This window comes from Rissa tridactyla, chromosome 17 (assembly GCF_028500815.1).
Source record: "Rissa tridactyla isolate bRisTri1 chromosome 17, bRisTri1.patW.cur.20221130, whole genome shotgun sequence".
In the NCBI taxonomy this organism is placed as follows: Eukaryota; Metazoa; Chordata; class Aves; order Charadriiformes; family Laridae; genus Rissa; species Rissa tridactyla.
In genome coordinates this window covers 6953341-6975573 of record NC_071482.1, presented here as the reverse complement: position 1 = coordinate 6975573, position 22233 = coordinate 6953341, and the positions used below count along the sequence as shown (strand labels likewise).

The 22233-nt window shown below is 44.1% G+C and overlaps 1 protein-coding gene across 4 annotated transcripts in view; it reads left to right on the top strand.

Moving 5' to 3' along the window:
• The window catches only part of FLI1 (Fli-1 proto-oncogene, ETS transcription factor), an 89125-nt gene extending 66941 nt beyond the window's left edge, over nt 1–22184 (top strand). For all 4 annotated transcript variants that reach the window (XM_054223149.1, XM_054223148.1, XM_054223150.1 and 1 more), the window contains 4 exons: nt 2359–2427; nt 17214–17276; nt 18572–18619; nt 19612–22184. In XM_054223149.1, the coding sequence (XP_054079124.1) occupies nt 2359–2427; nt 17214–17276; nt 18572–18619; nt 19612–20141 (710 nt within the window). In that variant the 3' untranslated portion in view covers nt 20142–22184. The remainder of the gene's footprint in view (nt 1–2358; nt 2428–17213; nt 17277–18571; nt 18620–19611) is intronic.
• The last annotated feature ends 49 nt before the right edge of the window (nt 22185–22233 follow it).

The following is a 22233-nucleotide window of genomic DNA, read 5'->3' as shown; positions in this document are numbered from 1 at the left end:
TAAGATAACATGTTTAATAGTAATTGCAAGAGAATAGGCCTGCGCTTTATTAATAATACCAGTGTTTCCAGAAAGAGCCGATTTAATCTAAGGTGTCACTGACCCAGTGAGGGGTAGGGGGAATAAGAACAACACAGAAATTCGTCGCAGCCAAAGTTTTGCCCAAGAACGAGTAAGGGAGGGAGCAGCCTGGCCTCTGTCTGTCTGTCTGCTTCTCTCTGTCCTGATCTGTGTCTCCGGCTTTCTCTCTTTTCCTCCTTCATTGAAAATCCTTAATAGGAAACACATTTCCTTTTTCTGTGGCGTTCCCACCAGAAGCCTCAGACTGTCGGGCAAAGGTGAGAACTTTTAGCAATTAAACTGGGGGAGGAGCCGCCCCTTTCCAGTGGCTTGGACTGCATTTTTTAGCGTAAAGTAGCTATAGGTTGATCATACAGGCTTGTTCAGTGCTATTCATCACCCCACCCCCACCTCCTCGGCCAGTCAGCACAACCAGGCATTTGCAGCCTATTTAGTCATAGAAAACTGTGTTTCTGAATTCCCCGGCACTTCCCCGTCTGGCGGGGGCAAGCTGGGCTGGGCGTTGCATTCAGGATCTACTTCTAATAACCTGACAAGGAGAGAGTGGTGGACAGGAGTTTCCCCACGATATTCAAGAAAGCCAGAAACCATCTGGTGAAAACATGAGTTAGGTGGACAAAGCTGTTACAATTCCTCCCGCAGCGGCAAAAGACCAGCCAATCTCTCAAAATATTTAAGCCAATTACTTTGCTATCTGCAACTTTCACAGTCAAGGGACCCTTGGGATCCTTTTGAACTCTTTACCTCCGAGTTTACCATGTTATCCATCCCGGTCTTTTGAAACATACCCTGTCTTGCAGCATCTGGTAGCATCCATCCTTCACTCCCTGGGAGTAGGCTTTGTTTTCCAACACCTTCTACCTCTGTGTACATGCTGGCTTGTGCACGGCTTTTTGGCTTTGTTTGCATTTGGGGAAGAAAAGAAATCCATAGGAACACAGGGCCAATAAGATGCAGCACCTGCAATGGCTGTTACTTCTGGGACTGAACTGCCTGATCCTCAGCTCTCACAGGAAAACGAGACATGCTGTGAGTACTACGGAGGGGCAAGTGAGGTCGGTGTTGTTTGGGATCATGTGGATTAGAGGAATGTGGAGACTGCAAGGCTTAGTCACAAGATCCTCATCAGTTAGTATTAGAGTACCTGCAAAAGAGGTATTATTAGCCCTGCCAAAGAATCTGGGGATGCTCAGGGGCAGCATAGCATATACAGAAATCTATACTGTTTGCTTCGGACCAAGTGCCTTAAATGGGACAGAATCTCACTGACTAGAGGGCTGTGTAGAGATGAATGGCAGACAGTGTCTGTTAAAGCACGTCTCATCCGCACCCACCCATGGCAAGGTTGGTGCCCTGCTCCCGTTCACGTCATCAGGCTCTACAAAGAAGGGGCCTCTGCCTTGTTAGGAACGTCAGCGCCTGATGCAGTAGAAACTTTTCAAAGAGCTGTAGGAAAGGTGAGCCTCAAAGATTATGTAGGGTAAACACATATAACTAGACAACCATGAAATGTGTATTACATGCTGGCTTCCAAGAGCTCACAGGGCCTCTTCCTCCATTTCCAGAAAGAGTTTGCAGGAGAACCAAATTAAAATGCTTAGAATGGAACAATTCCACCATAGACTGTGCAAAGCAAAGACCCTTCCAGTGGTTTCTTTTTTGTGCTCCTCTGGAGTTTTGTTTCAAGTGGGGCTGGATGGAAAGGCCACTCTGAACCCAGAAAGCTACTTTCAATTTCCACAAAGCATGGGAGATGCTGGAATATCAGTGAGATTTTTGCAGCTGTTGGCCCAAAACCAAGCATGTGACACTCTAAAAATGTTCAGATCCTGACAGTGCAATTCATGTCCCTTCTACTGTATGTTCCTCAAACAGGAAATTTCTCTATTGCAGCTAGACAGAGAAAAGCTTCTTCCTTATCCTGTAATACAATCGGTGCCGTAGTAATTTCTAGAGGCTCTGCTGTGATAGATATTGTACCTGTACAAATGTACTACACAATCTCACCCCTTTATATCATTTTTCAATGGAGGACAGCGAGGTGCTCAGTGAAGGGGGCAAATGTCTGTATTTTGGTTTGCCAGTGGAGAAAGTAGCTCGTGTGACCTACAGCTACCAAGCTTTTAAAAGATTTTCATATCCATCATAGGAAATATGCCTAATTGTCTGAAAAATTTGGTTTTTAGATCCTAGTGATAGCATTTTCTACCTGCCTGCATTGTTCCCCACTGGCAGAGCGTATTCAAGCTGCAATAACTCCTTTTCTTTTCGTTATAGGTAGTTCACTGCTGGTCTACAATACTCCATCCCACACAGAAGCTTCCTCACGTCTCGCCACCAAAGAAGGTCAGTCTTTTGTCCTGTCTTCCCGTGCTCTCACGATGTTTTTGATTGGGTTAAAACTAGTCCTTTTATATAATATCCTCAGCGTGAAAATGTTCTGATCCGCTATGCACACACAGCAGGGTTAAAATAGAACAATTCACAATTTGCAGCCCCGTCCATGCTGAAAATCACATCTCCGCTAGTCCAGCCGACATTGTGGCAGAAAATGTATATCTGTCATTTTCACACTTGTATATTACTGAGTTGGTGAACTGATGGCACATTTTCTGTTCTTTATGGGAAACGGTTTGAAATCTCAGATATATAGCAAGGACTGAGACACCGTTTCTCTCAGGGTGAGTTCATAGTTGAAAGGATAAAATTTTCTCACAATAAATTCCATTACTGAATAAAGGCCACTCAGGTCTTCCAAAACCATTCATGAATCTGTCAGCTAGTTTCAACCAGCAAGGAAGATCAAGTGTATCTTTGTGACACTTTCATTTTGCAACGTTTTCATTTTCTTTTTCAAATAACCCCAGATTTTTAATCTATTAGAAATTCTGATTATGTAGATAGAGCTTAGATACCTTGAAGTTTAAAAGTTAATAACACACTTGGGGCTCCTTCAGGCTTTTGAGTTGTTTGGATATCCTTCGGTCAGGTTTTTCAGATTTTCTTCTGCAGCTACAGTCCTATTCCCTTTTCTAAGTTTTAATGAAAAACTGGATTCTTAGTCATGATAAAATTATGAGAGTTGGTGTGATGGGTATGATGCACATCCCTGACAGTAAGTCACAGTCAGACAGTTGAATTGCTAAAGGCCAAACAGGATGTTGAAGACCAAAAATCTGGTCCTGTGCTCTATAATTTACCACGTAGGACTAGAAGCTGTGAGTTTGGTCTTCCTTTCCCTTGGTGTATCTGCAGGAACATTGGTTTCGTTCACTGAACTGTTTTCAGCTCCTCCATTTGAAAAGCTTCAGGGAAAAGTGTGAAATCTCACGTCTGCCGTATGAGATAACTCACCCAGAAGCAGTCTGCTCTCGTGCCCAGACAGTTTCCTCACCTCATATGTAAACATCTCTATGCTTTTCAGGAGAATGTGGCTTCAAGTTTGCATTTCAAAGAATAGTGGGGAAAGGCAGAAAGTCTTTTATTTAAGCAGCTGGAGAGAGAGAGAAAAAAAACCCAAAACATTTCACTGAAAGGCTACAGCAAACTGAGATCACACATTTAACAAGGACCTGCGTGGTGTGTCTGGCTGCTTCTTTGACCAGCGCTGCTCTTAGAGCCAGCACTCCTTTCTCATTGCACCATGCTGCATTTCGTCTCTGACATCTCTCTTGGACCCTGGACACAGTATCAGTGCTGGTTTTTCCAGCAGCTTCTGCTGTCCGGCATATAACTATCCACTTGAGCTGTCTGTTCCCTGGCATGCCGTCCTCTCTTTACGAGCCAGGCATTAGTTGATAAAACACGGTACGTTACAGAGACAAAGCCACTCAGGCTTTTCTGTGATTTACTACTTTGATGCTAAAATTTATACTATTACTCTATCATGATGCTATTTAAAATTTATGAAAGCTAGGCTTGCTTCTCTTTGAATAAAGCAGACACACATGCACGTGTTCCTCCACAATTTCCCCCATAAACACACACGCACATCCAAGACTCTGCTTTTTCTGTCTCAGCCCAGGTGGTTGCTAAAAATAAAGGGATGAAAGCTGCGATTTTTTTATTAAAGAGAAATGCTCTGTGTAAAATTGCACTCCTCTGAATTGTTTATGCCCTTTATCTTTGCAAGCTGGGCCTAGAGTCACTCAGGCAGAAAGAAATTTGAGGGAAAAAAAATGTTCCTCCCTCTCCATTTTTACTGCCCTCAAGTGTGTTTCTTTAGTGCAGCTGACAGAAGTTTGCATTTGATTTCTGTCAGCTAGGCGTTTTTAACTTTACATGGTACTTTCATCATGTGTCAATAAAGGACTAAAAACACCCACGGGACAGTCAAATAAAAATTAAGAACTAGCACAGAAATGCTGAAATCCCATCTATTCCTCTCCCATTCCTTCCTACAACGTATACATTTCCTCCGCATTCATTTGATGTCTGAATACCGTTCGAGGATAAACCGACCCACTTCAAGCTACAGTAACTGATTCCTGCTCCGACTCCTATTTGTGAGATAAGATGACAGGGTAAGAGGCAGGTGAACATGACAGGCTGACAGATAAGGAATTGGGGGAGCAGAGTGAAGTGTCTTGTCCAATATCACAGAAGAAACTCCTGATGGACATAAAACTGGGCTTGGAATTCCTCAGCCTCGGGCTAGTCTGTTTGGCAACAAGATTTGCCTTGCTTCCTTTTAAGGCTTTTTAATGGTTCCACTTCCAGATGATGATATTCTTTTGGAAAAAGAATTTCAGGTTAAAAATAATGATTTTTTAATAAGTATTTTCTGGTCTGCTCAACTCGTTTCATCACAAGATGAAACATTTTTCTTTATGTTACTGCATCCTGAATTATGTAAATATTTCTTCTCTCTATGCCTGTGAATAAAAACAGACAAACAAATTTTTCTAACCACCTTCCCTTGAGGATTCGAAAGCAGGAGAAGGTGATGGAATAGTACAATACATGTCAGAGACAGGAAAAAAATACTATTTTCTTCAATATCCCTGTAATTTTTCTTGCCCGTTCTCTAAGATCACATAGCTAATGCAAATAACCCGCTTGTGCAGACTCCAGTGAGAAATGCGTGATTTTGCATACACTGACACTATGTTTATACAACATATTCCATCCACGTAGCGTAAAGAAGAACCTACAGGGCAAAAAAAGGTACAGCTGCAACACAGACGGATGCAGAAGTTTCAGATGCAGCGTACGGCTCTGCTCTCTCCCAGACTTGTTACGGACACAGCAGGGATGCTCGGTGTCACCCGGGAGCACAGGGCGCCGCTTGACCTGGGGCCCAGGCTGGCAAGGGCAGCGCTGCTGTCACAGGACTGGATTCCGTGCCGTGGCTCTGGAGACAGAGCCGCCTTGGCTGGTTGCAGCTGCAGGCTTTACTCCCTTTTTCTCTTCTATTTTCTGCCCTCTCACTTCTCCTCCGCAATGCCAGCTCTGCGTACAGAAGAACCTGCGGCATTGCTTTGGGAGAGTCAAACTGCTTTCACAGCAGAAACACATACTGTAAACTTCTACAGCTGGTGCACCAAGCCTATGCGTTTTGTTCTCCGATCAGATAGGTAGAAACCTTGTCGTGTTCAAAAGACTCTTGTTTCCTGAGCTTCTTTGCTTCTCAGCCTCATAAACACTCAAAAGTATGGTATTTAGCGTCATTGGTACAAATTGTCTTCAGCTGCCTTTGAGAAATAAATTGCTCTAATGAAAATCACCAGTATTTTTTGGCTAGAGAGCAATTTTCTGGAAAATGAAACGAGGTTGCTCTCATTGCTGAATGGAAAGATTTGTGTCCCACTCCCAGCGCTCCACCGGAGAGAAGGTCTGCTTCATTTTCCGTGACTGTTTGGAGCAGGGACTGACCTACTGTAGGGACCAGAGACATGGAGAAGAATCTGAAACCACATTATCTGCCCAAGTCCATGGAGATTTTAAATTGTTCGCCATCAGAATGGTGTCATTTAAGTAGGTTTCCATAGGGAAATGGAAAGTATATTCACATACAACAACATTTAGGAGGCCAAAGGGCTGTGTCCCGTATGGTTGTGAGCATTCTGGCTTCAATCCAACACATTTTAAAAGTCCGTGCTTACTTTTAAGTATGTTGGGGTCTGCGTAACTCACATGTTTAACAGAGAAGCCTAAATGCTGTGCAGGATTTGAACCCAGGTGTGGATCTCTTAGCAGGACAGTGGTGGCAGTTTCCAAAGAAGCAGAATCATGATGTGCTGACGTGTAAAACTACACGTGTCTGAACAGGCACGTGAGAGTGTCTGGTGGTGTGTACGCGGTGCTTTACAGTATGTGCTGATACGCAGAGAGGTGGGTATTCGTGCAGCGAGGTGCCAGAGCAGGATGAAGCAAGGTTTGGTGGATAAGAGCTACACAGACTCATCACGTGTGAGAATTTAGTGGAGCAATTTTGCGTGGCTGTTTGCCTCCAGATTACAGGTTAGGTATGATCTGGATTAAAAGGCTGGATTCAGCACGGGTCTTCATCCTCCAGCACTGACCTCTGCATACGTCAGGCTCAGCCTAAGGCAATACGGGTAGCTTAGAATAGTGGTAAACCTGCACTAGCCCAAAGTCTCATAAATCCAACCTAAATTCAAGCAGAACACAGGAAAAACTGATGTGCTACCTGCGTTTTCAAAAAGGGAAGAAATTTGTGTATAAATACATGAATATGGATGCAGGAGACTAATTCTAATGATTTAGTCTGTGGCCACTATGTGTTTATGTTGGCATTATAAAAGTTTTTGTGGGAACAATAAGGATGTTTGGGTGTAAGGTGTGTTTGCTTGTATGTTTCGTTCCGTGGGTGGCAAATTTAAGAAGATAAACACATCGGTGAGCTCTGAAACTCACACAGCATGATTTCCCATGGGTTTGTGCCCATGTTCATTGTGAGCCCCTGAGGAAGGGTGTCCTGATGCTGGAGCATCAGTAAGAGTTCTCTCACGTAGATTCCCTGGTACCTCAGAAAATCATGAGCCTGTGCAGCTGCTTTTCTCGCCGTCAGGGCCACAGTCTCTCTCCTCTTTCCCCAGCAATTTCCTTTAGATAGGTAGAAACTCGTTAAAACTCATCTTGTCAAATTCGGTGACAATTTTGGGTGACAGGTTCAAAAGTTTTTGGGGACTGGAGAGAGAGGGGCAAAGAGACCACAGGCAGCGTGAGTGCATAAGCACGGTTCCCACAGGAAAATAGCTCTCAGATTCCTGCATGAAAATCTTCTCTTGAAAAGGCCGTTTTTCAGGTCTAAAAGGTTGTCATGTGAAGAATATTGACCGGTTTCAGTCAACTCTTCTTTTGAGTGTTTCAGTAAGGCCCCTTGTTCACAGCAAAAGTTATAAACCCTCCAGTCTTACTCATGGCAGAGAAAAAGCAGTTGCAGCTTTATGCCCTCTTAATTGTCTGTACATGCGAAAACATTTGTCGATGATATTTGTGTGCCTGGTGATGAAATATCCCATTTTTAGCTCCGTAGCAGAAAAAGGAGAGGCTTTTTTGGTGCTTCTCTTATTGCAACTGTGTGGCCAAACCAGGGATTTATGATTTCAGGAGAGACAGTAGCTAGCGCTCTTGGATTTTTCTTTTTTCTTTCTTTTTTTTTTAATTGTTTTCCTTTGAAATTCCAGAGTTAGTGTTTTGTCTGCTTTCTCCCTGACCCTCTTCGGAGGCAGGCGTGTGTTTTTTCACCAGAAAAACTGGAAACAAAGAATCGTTGTCTTTAAGCTGTAGCAGGCAGGAAACCCAACTCACAAGGGATCACCCCGAGCCAGCGCTGTCCCAGAGTAGACTCCAGTTCTCTGAATTCAACCTGACAGCTTGTCTGGAGCACTTTCTAAGTAACCATTATCCTTCCTTTTCTCCCAGCAAAAGAGCTATTATTTTTTTGCCTAGGGTGCACTGCAAGCAATGTTATTGCAGATGGGGGCGGGGGGGGGGTTACACGTTTGCTGGGGTGCAGTCCCTCCCGTGAAAAGCTCTTGGAAGCGCTTTGGCTGTTTCCTAAGATGCGAGTAAATTTGTTTCCTGATAATGAGTTAAATGGGCAAATGCTGTAAAAATGCGAGCTGCAATGTCTGCGCATGTGTGTCTTCCCTTCCCTTTTCTCTTGCGTGTGTATTGCTGCGTCTAGCTTTTTTCGCTGGGAATACGCATTTCTTTTTCTTTACTTCTGCATTTGTGCATTTTTCAATAAGTGCAAACTGCAAGCACAGTAAGTGTTTGGTTTTGCCCCCCTGGGTGCTCGGGGTAAACGATGGGCCGTGCTGTTTGCGTACTCGTGCACGCTGGTATGTGTGTTTTGGATGAGTGTGCACATACGTGTGCGGAGGGTGCTCAGAAATGCACTTTTCAGAATATGCAGTTGTGTGTGTGTGTGGTTTTGCTCAGTAACATGCCTGTCTGCATGCGGCTGTCCGTGTCTGCAGCCTGGCGCAGCTCAGTAACGTGTAGGTTGACTGGAAAGTCGCTGCTTTTCAAAGCTGGCTCTGGGTGGGATTCTTAGGACACATACTTCAGTCTTCATGCGCTGTGCATTGGGACTTCTGCTGCTGATATTAAAAAAAAGCAACAACAACAAAAAAATTCTCATTACTTCCTCCTTTTCTTCATAATGTGTCTTTGTAAGCGTTGCACAGGGTAACTCAGACGTGAATCAGGAAGTTCCACCGCTGCACGCCTCTGGGATGTTTTTCTAGCCACACTGGCACAACTGGGGGCTGTCGCCTATGGCTCAAAGCAAACAGGGAGTGACTCCAAATTTTGGAGGCCAGAGCCCTCCTCTGAGTGGGGGAGCAGAGCTCCAGGCTGTAGAGCCACGGCGTCTAGGAGCTCCTTCATGTCACTCTGCCAGGCTGAGTCGAATTAGGGAGAGGGATCACAGATCTCAAGCTGGAATGAACTGCTTCAGAAGGTCCTTGCCCCTGTCTGCGCAAGCTGAATGAGTCCCCTTTGAAAATCCTGAATCCTAGTTCTGTGCGTGCACTATTTTAAGCTCCAGATCCTGGTTGATGCTGGAAATAAATGGGCTTCAGCCACAATACTTTAATCCAACACTGGATCTAGAGTAGGAGTTAAATCAGAAAGGTTTGGCGGCTCTGGTCTGTATTTCCGGAAGGATAGCAATGCATACCTGGGCTCTCAGCTACTTTCAGAGATTCCCCAAGTTAAACCTGTTCTTCATGTCCATGCTCTGTAACAGATTTCTTATGTGAATCCAGCCATCAGTCCCTTCTCACTTGGTTTGAGTTGACTTCGGGTCAAAACTCAGTGTTCTTCCAAACCTGGACTTTGGTCTCCGTATCAGTTTCTTATCTGTAAAACAGGTTAATAGCAAGGTAGAGATGTTTGATAATATTTTTTTTTAATCGTGAAATAATCAAATACTCTGGTAATGTAGAATAGAAGTTACTTTGAAATTATTCTGCACTCAGCTAGTTGCTTCCTCTTAATGGAGAGACTTAGAATTACTTAATTCCACATACGATCCCTGTACTGGTGATTCTTTAGCACTAGGAGCGGGACATTGTGGTCTCGAAACACAAACGAATGAGTTTGGTGCTGGAAGGCACTGGAAAGTCTTACGTGATCATGAGAGCAGTCATAGTAATACTGGCTGTGAATGACATACAGCATGACATATGGCATATGTGCTAAGTAATTGTTTTAATTAGCAGAAATAGTAAATTGAAAAGTAATTCATTGCAAAGCAAATGATGCTGTGGGTGAGATTTTGAGGCCTCAGTGTACACGGTTACGACACAAGTGTAACTTGCACCTGGGTGTGTGCCATAGGGCTAAATGTTATGGGAAGCTAATTGCTGACTTGCACAAGCCACCTCTTGTAGCCGTTTGAAAAGGTCAGAGGACTCCTCATTCTCTGCTCTGCTTTCTAGTCCTGTTCCGCCATCTCTGCCACACACTGGCAAACCTCCTGCAGACAAATGACAGCATCCAGAGCCTTCACAGCTTTGGGCTAAGAAAAACTGCATCTAAGCAAATCTCTTGCAGCTGCCATTGTAAGGTTTTGCACCGTATGTACTGAGCATTTAGCACATATACTTGGAGCCAGAGCGGGCCTGGGAAGAACCTCACAGACTCTACAACCTTTATGTTTGCTGCCATCATTTAAAACAATGCATCTAATGTTTCTAGGAGGAGTTGGAGGTGTTTTTGGCTTCCTTGACCCTCCAGAAACCCACAGTCTGGGTTTCTTCTCTCCAACTGGCTTTAAACACAACCCCACCTCTTCAATGCGATCTCCAGGAGGTGAAATGACTGGAGTGTGAGGGCTGGACGCTCGGCAGCTTGGCAGACCTTGCTTACATGTTTGGTTCGCAGCAGTAGTGTTTTTTGTTCCCATGCGCCTACGTTGGGACTTTTCCAAGATACCAGAATAGTGCCACCACACACAACCTCACTCTGGGAGGAAAAGCGGTGAGGTCCTGTGCCCTCCTTTCTCTCTCTCCCTGTAAAGTAGTTGCCACAAAATAGACCCCAAGTGACCACTTAGATTAATCACAAGTCTAGATCCCCTGGGACACCTGGTTCTGCTTTCCCCATTTAGAGAAACTAATTTAAATTCCAGCCACCAAGCCAGGATCTTTTCTTCCTACCAAAGCAGAAGGACTCACTGCAAAAACCAGACTGCGTTCTGCATAGAGAAGCCTATGGATCCCATAGCCTGCTTCGAATTTGCAGCCTTCTCCTTCCCCAGCTTTGCTTCACTGAAATCTGTAAGGCCAAGTCTTGTCTGGAAATAATAGCGCCTGTTCTCCCTAACCAAATAAGACAGGGTATTCAGGAGCAGTTCCTTCTCTGTTTCAGGTTTGGGGGGTTTTCTGTCATGTGGACTGAGGTCATTCAACTTGGCTTTGTAAAGCACCCCGAGATGCTTATTATTATTCATCTGAGTCAACAAGGCAGACTTGGTCAGAGGCTGCTAGTGCATTTCAAAGGGAAATGAAGGCAGAAAATTCACTGAGACTTGGGAAACTTACCTTTATTTTCTTCCTGGCTCTGTCCCCGTGGCTTAGGACAAGCCAGTTTCCATCCTTTGGCTGGGTGGAAATCTCAGAGGTAATCAGCTTCATTAGGTACCTAATCTCAGAGGTAATCAGCTTCATCAGGCAGAGATCGGTGGGCTCTTTCTATTGCTTAGCACCTCCCACGCTGGGGAATCTGGATGCCCCCACGAGTTTGCTGCACGTGTGTTTCCCCGGACACCTTCTACAAGAGTGAACCCAGGCGTGACACTGCCCAGGGGTCTGACAGAGGGAGCTGATGCTCAGACCAGTCACTCTGCACCTTGACGGTGAGCCCCAGCAGTTCATAAAGCAGACGGTGCCTGTCTGGAAAAGAGCTGCCGCTGCTGCCGCGGATGCCGTGAATACAATAAATACGCCATGCTATTCCTTCCCAGCCTTGCTTGCAATTAAGGGCTCTATACCAGCATAGATGGCATTTCGAATAAGATTCCCCTATAGTGCCTATAAAGCATTCGGTCCATAAATGACCCAGCCCCACCGTATCCATCGTAGAACAAAAAGGCCTGAAAAATGAGGATATTACCAGCCCATTATTCTCCTGGAAAGCTTTATCAAGGCTGGTAGCAAAAAAATAGTGCCTGAATCTGGTGTGGCTGAAAAAGCTCCTAGGGAGCGAGCAGGATGAAGGGGCTGTCAGCACTTACCCAGCAGCTCAGGAAGCACAGGGACTGTGAGACTATTGTTCAGTTGAAATCCCCCCCTTTGCTTCTCCCCTCCGTCCCAAGCTCTCAGATTTATACACCACCATTTTTTTTTTTTTTTTTTATTTTAAAGAACTTTTTAAAGCTTATCAGAAAGGGTTTGCTCTCTAATACATCATATCTTAAACACAGATTCCCTAATGGCTTGTTCACTGGCCTGCATTCAAGCTGAAAGGACTGCTGGGCATCTGGGATGGTCTTTGCTCTGATGTGGAAATCTGCTTGGGGAGTTTAAGCCCGGTTTCCAAGGGAAATTGAGTCTGTGCGCGTCTGTCCATCTGCCCCCAGCAATATTTGAGCCTATTAGTCTGTTTAGACTAAACATGATCCAGAGGTATGGGAAACGGCAGCGAAGGAGCACTCAAGCTGTGGGATGGGGGGGGCTGTCTGTAAAGGTGGGCTGGTGGTTCGGTGGAGCCTGCCTTATCTTCCCGGCGGCAATGCCATCCCTCCTACGCTTACACAGCACAGCCTGCGACCGTTCTCTTCCTCCATGGCCCACAGGCTCAACCAGGGCATCCCTGGGACACAATCCTCAGTTTCTTCCCCACATCAAGTCCTTTGTTGCACCAGACAGTCTGAAAAGATGAAACTGCGGAGATTTGTATAATTTAGCTCATCTCTTGAGCTTTACAGGACAACCTCCCTAATGCCCAATCTTGATCTTGCTAATGTTGCCATGTTCTAAGCCTTTTCTCAGCCTTCCGCATGGCCTAGCAGGCTGTTTCACTACTGTGTTATTTCGGATTTACATCTAATTCCAGAGGACTCGATAGACTTTGAAATGGGAGTTGCACAGCAGAGGGCGAGAACTTCCAAATGGCACAGAGGGTGGTGAGGCAGGAGCCGAGGGAGATTCACGGTGAGAAAGTATAGACCAAGGTTAGAAAGTGTCCAGACACCAACGCTACGCAGTCTGTTCCACACCGCCTGATTTCTGGGAAAGCCGCTTCATCTGGAATAGGCAGCTAAAGCCTGAGGAAAGTGCATTTATGCATGTAAATAAATAAAATTATATTTAACCTTCTTCCCAGGCGCGCTGTGAGTGTGAATGTTTGCAAAGCTGTGAGATCCTTAGTTGAAAGGTGCTGTGAAAGTGCAAAGCATTATTAATATCCTTTACCTTACTCATAATAGAGTACGCATTCATTCTGGGGAATTTCTGGACATAAACCAGACAGCTGCAGAGTGACATTTCTTGAAAGCATCTATGATTTATTTTCTGCTCTTTAATTCCATTTTGTATTGAACACACATTTGTCATAGGACTGTTGTTCCACTGGGCCTTTTAAGTCTAAAACAGACTCGGGGACCTGATCCTTAGCTGGTATAAATTTGCCCCAAACTTCACTGTAGCTATTTGCCCATTTACACCAGAAGATGACCTCAGTCGAAGTCTTTTAATTGCATTTCCATAGCGCGGCAAGTTTTGGTGTAAAATCCAAGTGGGTTTAATGACAGATAAGACTCTCTCTGTAACTAACCGTCTGGCTGCAGTTCTGTAGGATCTCTTTGAGCCACTGGGCGTCAGGTCCTGGGAACGATATTGTTTTTGCAGAAACTCGAGTCTCTGGATAGGTTCCCTGGCTCTGCCTTTTCCATTTTGTTTTAAACACGTTCAGCTTTAGAGTCTGGTCCTGGAAGCCGGGAGGGCTGGTGTTGTTCTTTCACGTTGCACGGATTTTTGTGAAAACAAAACAAAAATAGCTTAGTGGATTTGGATTTTTTTTTTTTTTTTTTGAGAGGGAGAGAAAGAGTTGGAAACTTGCACGAGCTGAGCGAACACGTTTCAATAGCAACGCCTGTATGGGTAGCTGTCGCGTTTAACCCTTCTTACCGTCGCAAAGTCACACTCGGAGCTAAGTCTCATCCTAACAACACAAGTGCAGCTGCCCCTCTATATGCCCACGCTGTACTCCTTAATCCATGGGGGAAACTGAGGCAAAGGGACTCATGCGAGGTACGCCAAACCTGGATTAAACCTGGGCTGTGTCACATGCACACCATCCTTCCAAGCTGGCATTTTGCAACCTAAAACGTACGCTACAAGGAAACCCATTCTGAATTATAATTTTGGCCAGGCTTAGCCAAACTTGTCTGGAGAACCAAGCCTTCATCCTGTAAAGCCCAAGATGCCACAGCATTACAGGCCTGCTCAGCACATCTGATGGGAATAGTGTCACTTATTGGTTAAAAAAAAACCCAGGAGATGCATTTTACACCCTTTCTGTGGCACCTGAGCAAAGCAGGCTCCTCCTCTGTGACGAAGTTTCTCCATCTGGAGGAGGAGGGTGATGATCATCTATCCAGATGATGGCCTATTTGTTTACTCAAAACATGCTGATGCATCTGAATCAACCAACCCACTTGTAGCAGTCGATTCACTTCAGTCAATTATCTGCCCCAAAAAGGATCAGAGAAAACTGAAAATTTTCGATGAGTTCTGCTACTTTTTGGAAAGGCATTTTTTTCCCAATTTGAAAAGAATTCTTCGGTTGGAGAATTAATTGCTACCTTTCTTTTTAACAGGATCACCATGTAAGTAACATTTCCATTGAAATTACACAATGGCAAAACTGTTCCTGATTGAGTTAACCAAAACGTACATTAGCATCTCGATTGGTGGAAATTTCTGAGGTTTTGCCTTTCTCTCTTAATGCAGAACTCATGTTTTTTTCAAAATATTTCCCAAAACGCTGCTCTAATAGCTCTAGTTGTAATCCTTCTGAAGGATATCCCAGGGGAGAAATGAAAGTCAGAGACTGGCTGCAAAGAGGACATGGGAAAAGCCAGTGGTTCCTTCAGACCTCATCTCTGCTCTCCTGATTTCACTCGCTGATAGCGCGGCAGCCCCAGCTCCGGCTGCGCTCAGACAAAGTTAGCATTTGCACGACGGTTTTCCAGTGAGGAAAATGCCACCCGTGCAACCGTCAGATTATTTAAAACAATGACAGCTGCTGAGAACCGAGCTTGGGGATAAAACTCCCCGGCAGCGCCAGGCTGGGGGCCAGTTTCCAGCCCTGCTGCTGTTTGCCCGGCCATGGGAGCGGGGACAGGGCTCCCTTTGGGGGACAGCGTGGCTGGCGCTGCCGCCTCCCTCTTCCAGAGATGTCCCGTCGCACGCTTTGTACCAGGCTGAAACCGTAGCGGTTTGTTTTTCAGTCTCATCTATTTGCAGTGGGGTTTGTGGTTTCTAGTAAAAAGGGAAAAAACAAATAAGTAAAATAAAAATAAAAACAGGCAGATTACATGAGCTCTGTTTTCCCCCATTCCCCTCTCTTCCCTCCTCCTCTCTCTCTCCCTCTCTTCCCCTCCCCTTCCCTCTCCCGTCCCTTCTCTGTTTTCCTTTTCATGCCAATAACTAGAAGGCTGTAATTTCAAAGCTGCAGCGGCTTTCCCAGTGCCGGGAGGAATGTGCAAGTGCCTGGGATGTTTCCGCAGGGAGCTGCGCAGCCCTGCTGCGCTCTGCAGCCCAACGGGGCACGAGGCTGTGCTCGCTCCTTTCCAGCGGCACGGTCAGGGCTGTGTTTTGAATTGCGCTGGAGAGGATGCTTTTTCCCCTTTTCCCCCTCCTTAAAATAGCTTCCTTATTGTGCGTGTCAAGTCCTTGGCCTCCCTGGGTTTTAAAGTTGCCATTTATTTTCTGTGAAATCACAAAAGGGCTCATCTCATCCTCCTTTTCTGCCCGTGGTCTTCTGTTGTCTTGGGGTAAGAGAAGGGGGGTCCCCTTTTGGGTGGGACGAGTCGCGCTCTGAACTCCATTGAGTGCAATGACTATACTTCATGACCAGAAAGTACCAGGCTCGAGTATTGCCCAAAAAGCAAGTCCAAACGGCTGTATTTACATCCTGTTGCCTTTGTGAGAGAGCCAAGGGAGCGCAGGAGATACAGGAGAGGAAAAGCAATAGATCCACATAACACCAAGCCAGCTGGGACCAAGGTACAAAGCTAGGTTCTTGCAGGTTTTTTCTGGGAAGAGTTGATTTCAACCCCTCTGTGCCTGCTGTCTTTTGTCATTAGATCCTTCCTATGATGCAGTCAGGAGAACAGGATGGGGCAGTAATATGAATTCTGGCCTCACCAAAAGTAAGTTATCCCCACGGGAATCATAAATTCCGCAACAGAAGATCAAAATGAGACTGTGGGAGAAGACAGGCATGGCTGGCTTGTGTTATGAGCATCAGAACGGCAGAAGATTTGGGGATAGTCAGTAAGATAAGAGCCAGAATTTTGTCACTGAAAGAAATAGAAATTGACACCAATATTTTTATTATTGAATCATGTATTGAAGATGACAGCAGGAACCTCTAATACTTTCAGGATTTGATTAAAGGGCCTCCATACCTAGACTCCACGTTAACCACCTGCCCGTAGTCTGGTGTAATTATTTAGGGACAGATACAGAGAGCTTGGGCAGACTATGAGGTTCTGACTACTTTCCAGAAAGTAAGATTCTACGCAATGTCTAGCAGGCAGCTAGGGCCCCTACTGTGTGAGCCCTGCTCACGCAACTGTTCTTGTTTTTTACTGGTTTTACAGTGTCTCTGAATTCACAGTATACCCTGGGTGACATCTCCTTAGAAATACCCGTTCCCTGTCCCTAAAGACTGTATTCTAGCTAACGTAACCAGCTGATTCCCGGCCGCGCTCACCCCCGCTTCCACTGCTGGGGTATCCCTCTGCCGCAGTGCCTGAGCAGCACATTTGACTCTCAACAAGACACTACCGGGTGCAAATAAACGTGGCAGAACCCGGCTGTCAGGTTATACTCCCTTTGCTTTGCAGCCTTCCGAGCTACGCGCACTCTAAATGTTCTTTGAGTTACAGTTTTTCTGTTATGAGAAATGATATGAAGAGGAGGAACAGATACTAACATTCAAGTGATTTATAGAAATAGCCGTGATATTTTCCACAAAATGTTTCATTTGATAGAAGCAAAACTTTTTTGCATAAAAAGGCTGGTTTAAAAAAGAAAGTCCCATTTCCAAAAAATATTGAAAAAAGTTCCAACATGGAAGAAGGTCAGAATTTATACATTTTAAAAAATCCAATTTTCTGTTCAAAACGTGGATGTAAGCTAGAATGGAAGTTAAGCTGCAATAAAATAAAATTAATGAAGTACCTGCATAATATTTTTTCTTGCCTTATCTGCCTATTTTCATGTCACAGTGAAATTTTTAATGTCTAGTGAAACCTTTTAATTTTAGAGTGCCACTTCAAAACTATCAGCTCTTAGGGTTAGAAAACTTTTCCCATCCCAGACGCTATTATTCATGTTCAATGTATTTTGTACTTGTCTTGTTCTCTGTTCCTTCCTCCTCTTGTGTTCCAGTACATGTAAGTTCTTTCTCTGTTTTTACAGGCCCTCCTGTTGCCGGGACACAAAATGTGAATAAGACAACAGAACAGCAACGGCCCCAGCCAGGTAACTGCTGATTTTGTCCCTGATGCTTTTGCTAATTAATTAAATTCCTCCTAGACTGGGTGAACAAATGTGTCAAACAGCACCAACTGTGGGCACAGGACAAACAGGCAGAGCCTTACAGGGAAGTCTTGGAATAATAAGTCAACTGTGACCAAGCAGTGACAGCAATTGTTCCAAACCGTTTCTATTTTACTGCCTTGTCCTTCCCCATTCAAAAGAAACATCCTTGTTTCAGCTGAGTCATGTGCAGTGCCCAGCACCGCTTGCATCTCCCGTGAAGCGTCGCAACGTGCTGTGTTATAGGTCGCCAGGCAGCGAGGGGCACAGACCTGTTGGGGCTGCAGCGCGGCAGCGTCTGCGCGTTACCTCTTCACCTCTGCCGCGGCGCTGGTCAGTGGAAGTATCTCCAAACAGAATCAACAGGGCTTCCCCTGCGTCAAAGAAAACCAAATAAGAAAAGCAAACCCTGTTGGGCAGCAAGCAGTAGTGTTTCCTGCTAGTTTCCCAAGGGGCCTTTGAAAAGCTAAATACCACCTTCTCTGCTTTGCACAGCTGCTTTCTATCCCTTTCTTTTTTTTTTTTCAGGGGTTTGGTTCTTTTGGCATTGATTCAATCCACGAGCAAATGCTATAGATCCAAATCACCAAAACCAGAGAGAAGCAAAGGAGAAGTGTAGAGATTAGGGCTGAGGAGGCCCCACAAAAAGGGAAGGAATTCATTCCTAATAAATGCACTGTGGGGTTTTCAAGAAACGCTCAGCCTCATTGGAGCCAGTGACAAAACTCCTGTTACTCCCATTTGTCTAACGCGCTGCTTGCTTCAGGAAGGGAGAGTTGGGTGAACATTTCACTGACCTCAGAGGGAAGCAGGCTGGACTGCTAACAAGTGAATTTGAAAATCTCGTCTGCTGTCCCACTCTTTTTATTAGGAGAAATATATATATGTTCCTGATTTGTTACTGCTCTACTATCCCACACTTCTTTTTTCACTTTTCATGTTTTCTAGTTGACACATAAGTATAGGGTATGTCCAAAGAGATTACGATCTCTGAAAGCAGGCAAGTCTGAAACCAATGAATCATTGTGCCATTTCGGATTCCATAAATAATTGGTGGTTGTTAGCTAAAAAAGAAATAAGGAACACATCGAGTCTGTTCCAGGCCCTAAGAGAAGAGGCAGTACAAGTAAAGAAAGAAAGTGAAAATTTGGACTGGTTTCTAGAATAAAAAAAATGAACTGTTGTTTCTTCTTGATGAAGCATTTTTTAAAATAACTTTTGTTGGTGTTTTTTTTTAGATCCCTATCAAGTCCTGGGGCCCACTAGTAGCCGTCTGGCCAATCCAGGTGAGTTCATCTTTACATTTCAGACCATCATTATCAAAGGGGTTTGCTTTCCTTCTGACCTGCTGCTCCAGCCCGTACGGGATGAGTAGCTGTTGTCCTCTAACACAGGGACAAGCTGCGAGAGCCGTTGACCTTAGCAGCTGTGGTCTCACAAGTGCTTTTGCAAAAATCCTTTCAGAAAAGTGAGGAAAGTGGTGCAACATCCTCTTTGTCAGGACAAAATCACCATCCTGAATGTTCTTACCCAAAACCAGCATTCCCTAAGAAGAGTTTTATAGGGGACGTCAATATTGCCCTCTCAGATTTGCAGTCCAGGTTAGTTTTTCACTGTCTTTGATGGATTAGCGGAATGGAAGACACAAAATATCTCCAAAAGTCACAGTTTAGTAACTGTCCCCAGCGGGTCGTCTGCAGAAAACAACACCCGACTTTGGGGAATACGACCTGGAGCGAGTCTTGCTTGAACTAAACAAACTTGGATACATTGAATGCTTGTAAGGAAACATCCTCATAAGGCTCTTTGCTATTAGTATAACCACACCGAATAAAAGTAGGAGTCATCTAGGCTGGGGAAGAAATAATCTTACGAAACTCAGATCACCAACTGGAAAGAAAACTGTAGGTATCCAAAACAATATCCATGGTAAACAGTAAGCAATTAAGAGCTGAAATATACTGTGTTAACTGTTCAGTGAAAAATTTTGCAGAACAGTATGCTCGGGAAAAAGCCTGTTTATGAATAGCCCGAAGATTTTAAGGCCAAAGGCGACCATTATGAAATCTAATCTGACCTCAAACTCACGAACAGAACAAAGGATTGACTAACTTGTTTGCTGGGAACAGTTTATCCATTCCTACGTAAGACTTTCTAAGGCCTGAAGGAGCAGTTCCCAGTAAAGATCGAGATAGTCCTTCTGTTTCCTGCCTTTGTCTTTGCTTTTAAGCAGGAAACACAATGTCATTTCCTTTCCTCTTTGGCTTGCTTCTCGCAGGGAGCGGGCAGATCCAACTGTGGCAGTTCCTCCTGGAGTTGCTGTCGGACAGTTCCAATGCCAGCTGTATCACGTGGGAAGGGACCAATGGGGAATTCAAGATGACGGACCCTGATGAAGTGGCACGGCGCTGGGGAGAACGCAAAAGCAAGCCCAACATGAATTATGACAAGTTGAGCCGAGCCCTCCGATACTACTATGATAAGAACATTATGACCAAAGTGCATGGCAAAAGGTATGCCTACAAATTTGACTTTCATGGTATTGCCCAGGCTCTTCAGCCTCATCCCACTGAATCGTCAATGTACAAGTATCCATCAGATCTCTCCTACATGCCGTCTTACCATGCCCACCAGCAGAAGGTGAACTTTGTACCCCCGCACCCCTCTTCTATGCCTGTCACATCGTCCAGTTTCTTTGGAGCAGCCTCACCTTATTGGACCTCCCCTGCAGGAAGCATTTATCCAAACCCCAATGTCCCTCGCCATCCCAACGCCCACGTATCACCACACTTGGGCAGCTATTACTAGATGCTTTTATCTTCAAGTGGTCTTTATCAGTCTGGTTGGACTTTTTCTTTACTTCTGGGATTTTTATGTTTTTTTGGGGGGAGCCTTAATGGATAATTGTGGCCTTTCTGGGGAAGAATTAAAACTGGATATTGGTTATTCCTGGATCAAATCTTTTACTTTCATAACTTTGCCTCTTGTGTCTTGAACTGAGAGATGGATGCTTCTTTGGGCCAGTACTCTGCATTTTCTTTGGGTTTTAACGCTTATGTCCTCTATAGGAATTGACGAAGAAGATTGTTCACCATTACCTGGAACGATTATTAGCTTTTTGCTGAGAGAAATTTTTAAGGATCCAAAGGCTTTTGACAAGACATAGATCCAACTGTGGGTCGTAGGAAAAGATGACTACATGGGGTTTTTTCTCGCTGTGGAGAGGGTAGGCAATTTGACCATCAAGTGGAGGACGTTGGGCTGCAGGGGACCGCAACTGGAATCTTAGCTTTAAGGCAGATGAGGATTTTCTCCCAACTGGAAATTAAATATATATATATTCATATATATATATGTACATGTATATTTTAAGAAGTAAAGGGCATTGAAGGAACTTTTCTAGAGTGTACAACTTCATTAGACTGTGTATTATCTCCAGAAACATCAGAAACCAGAACAAAAAGTAACCTAATGTCAAGCACAGACATTCCTTGAAAGCAAAAGTGAAGTAAAATAAATGACAGCAGGCCCTCGAGCTCTGCCAGAGTTTTAGGGATCGCTAAATGCTACCGATTCGCGAACGCTGTGCGTTTGTCAGACCGTCATCCAAAGTGGTCAACAAATCAGAAGGCAAATTACTGTATAAATTATGCAGAGTTATTTTTCCCTATATCTCACAGTTTTAAAAGAAAGATTAAATAAAACGAGTTGACCTCGGTCACAAATGCAGGTTTGTTTTTTACTATCAGCTCAGTTGTTTGTGGGTTGGTTTTGTTTTTGTTTTTGTTTTTTTAATGTAATTTGTACATCTTTTCAATCTGTACATTTGGGCTGTAGCTTTGTACTTTTTGCTAAAAAAATTAAAAAATAAGACATGAGTAATGTATCTGTTGGAGACAGCCTTGGTCCTGCAATTGGATCCATAATTGACCCCCAAAGTAGCCAGAAATCCTCCAGCTTTCCCTGGGTTTGTCTAGAGTAGAGTTTTTTCTTGTATTAGCCTTGTCATAGTTGTCTGCAAATTAACTCCACTTAGCTAACATGTTTGCATTGAAGCTGATTGAAAACATGCACCAGCATTTTAAAGCAACTATTTGAATATTTTGTGATTATTTTTCACCAAAACCTTGAACTTTGGAAAGATCTTAACCACTTCATAGAGAAAATTATCGAATACTTCTCATAACATCTTTTCAAAAACTTTCGCTAGGGGTTTTCATTGAAATTTTAAACCTTCAAAAACGCTCAGCCATCTCTGATTTTGCACATGTTAATTTGATGATCCACAAATGGCGGTTTGGTGCCATAAACAGAAGGGTAAACCACAAGCATTTGTGTCTTAGAACAGATGTCTATAGCGGGGCTGAGACTTCCATGTACAACCTATTAGCTAACTTGTATTAACTGGCAACCAATTAACGGGATCACAAATATCTAGTCTAGACATAACCTCTGGGACTCTGTGTGGGTGCAAGATTTGGTCCATGTGCATCCGATTGCAGGATGAGAGCCCGAAACCAGAACATTATAGTCTGCTCATAACTTTAAACAGAAGCACTGATGCCATTATTTAACGAAATGGAAAAATAAGATCAAGCTAATCAGTTTAGGTCTTAGTGCTTTCGGGATGTGTATAAGTAACATTACTGCAATAATCGCAAAATTTAAGTATGAAGAAATTACCCGTGGAAATGGGGCTTTTGCTACTATATATATGCAATGTACTTTTTGGATATTAAAATATATATAATTTTGCAAGTAATCTTGGTGTTTTTTAAGAAATGTATTAAGTGTTACAATGAAACTGTTGTATGACAAATGTGACAAAATAAATGGTGGTTTTCTTCTCTACGGCATCATATCGTCCCACTCTCTCCCTCCCTTCTCATACCTGCAGATA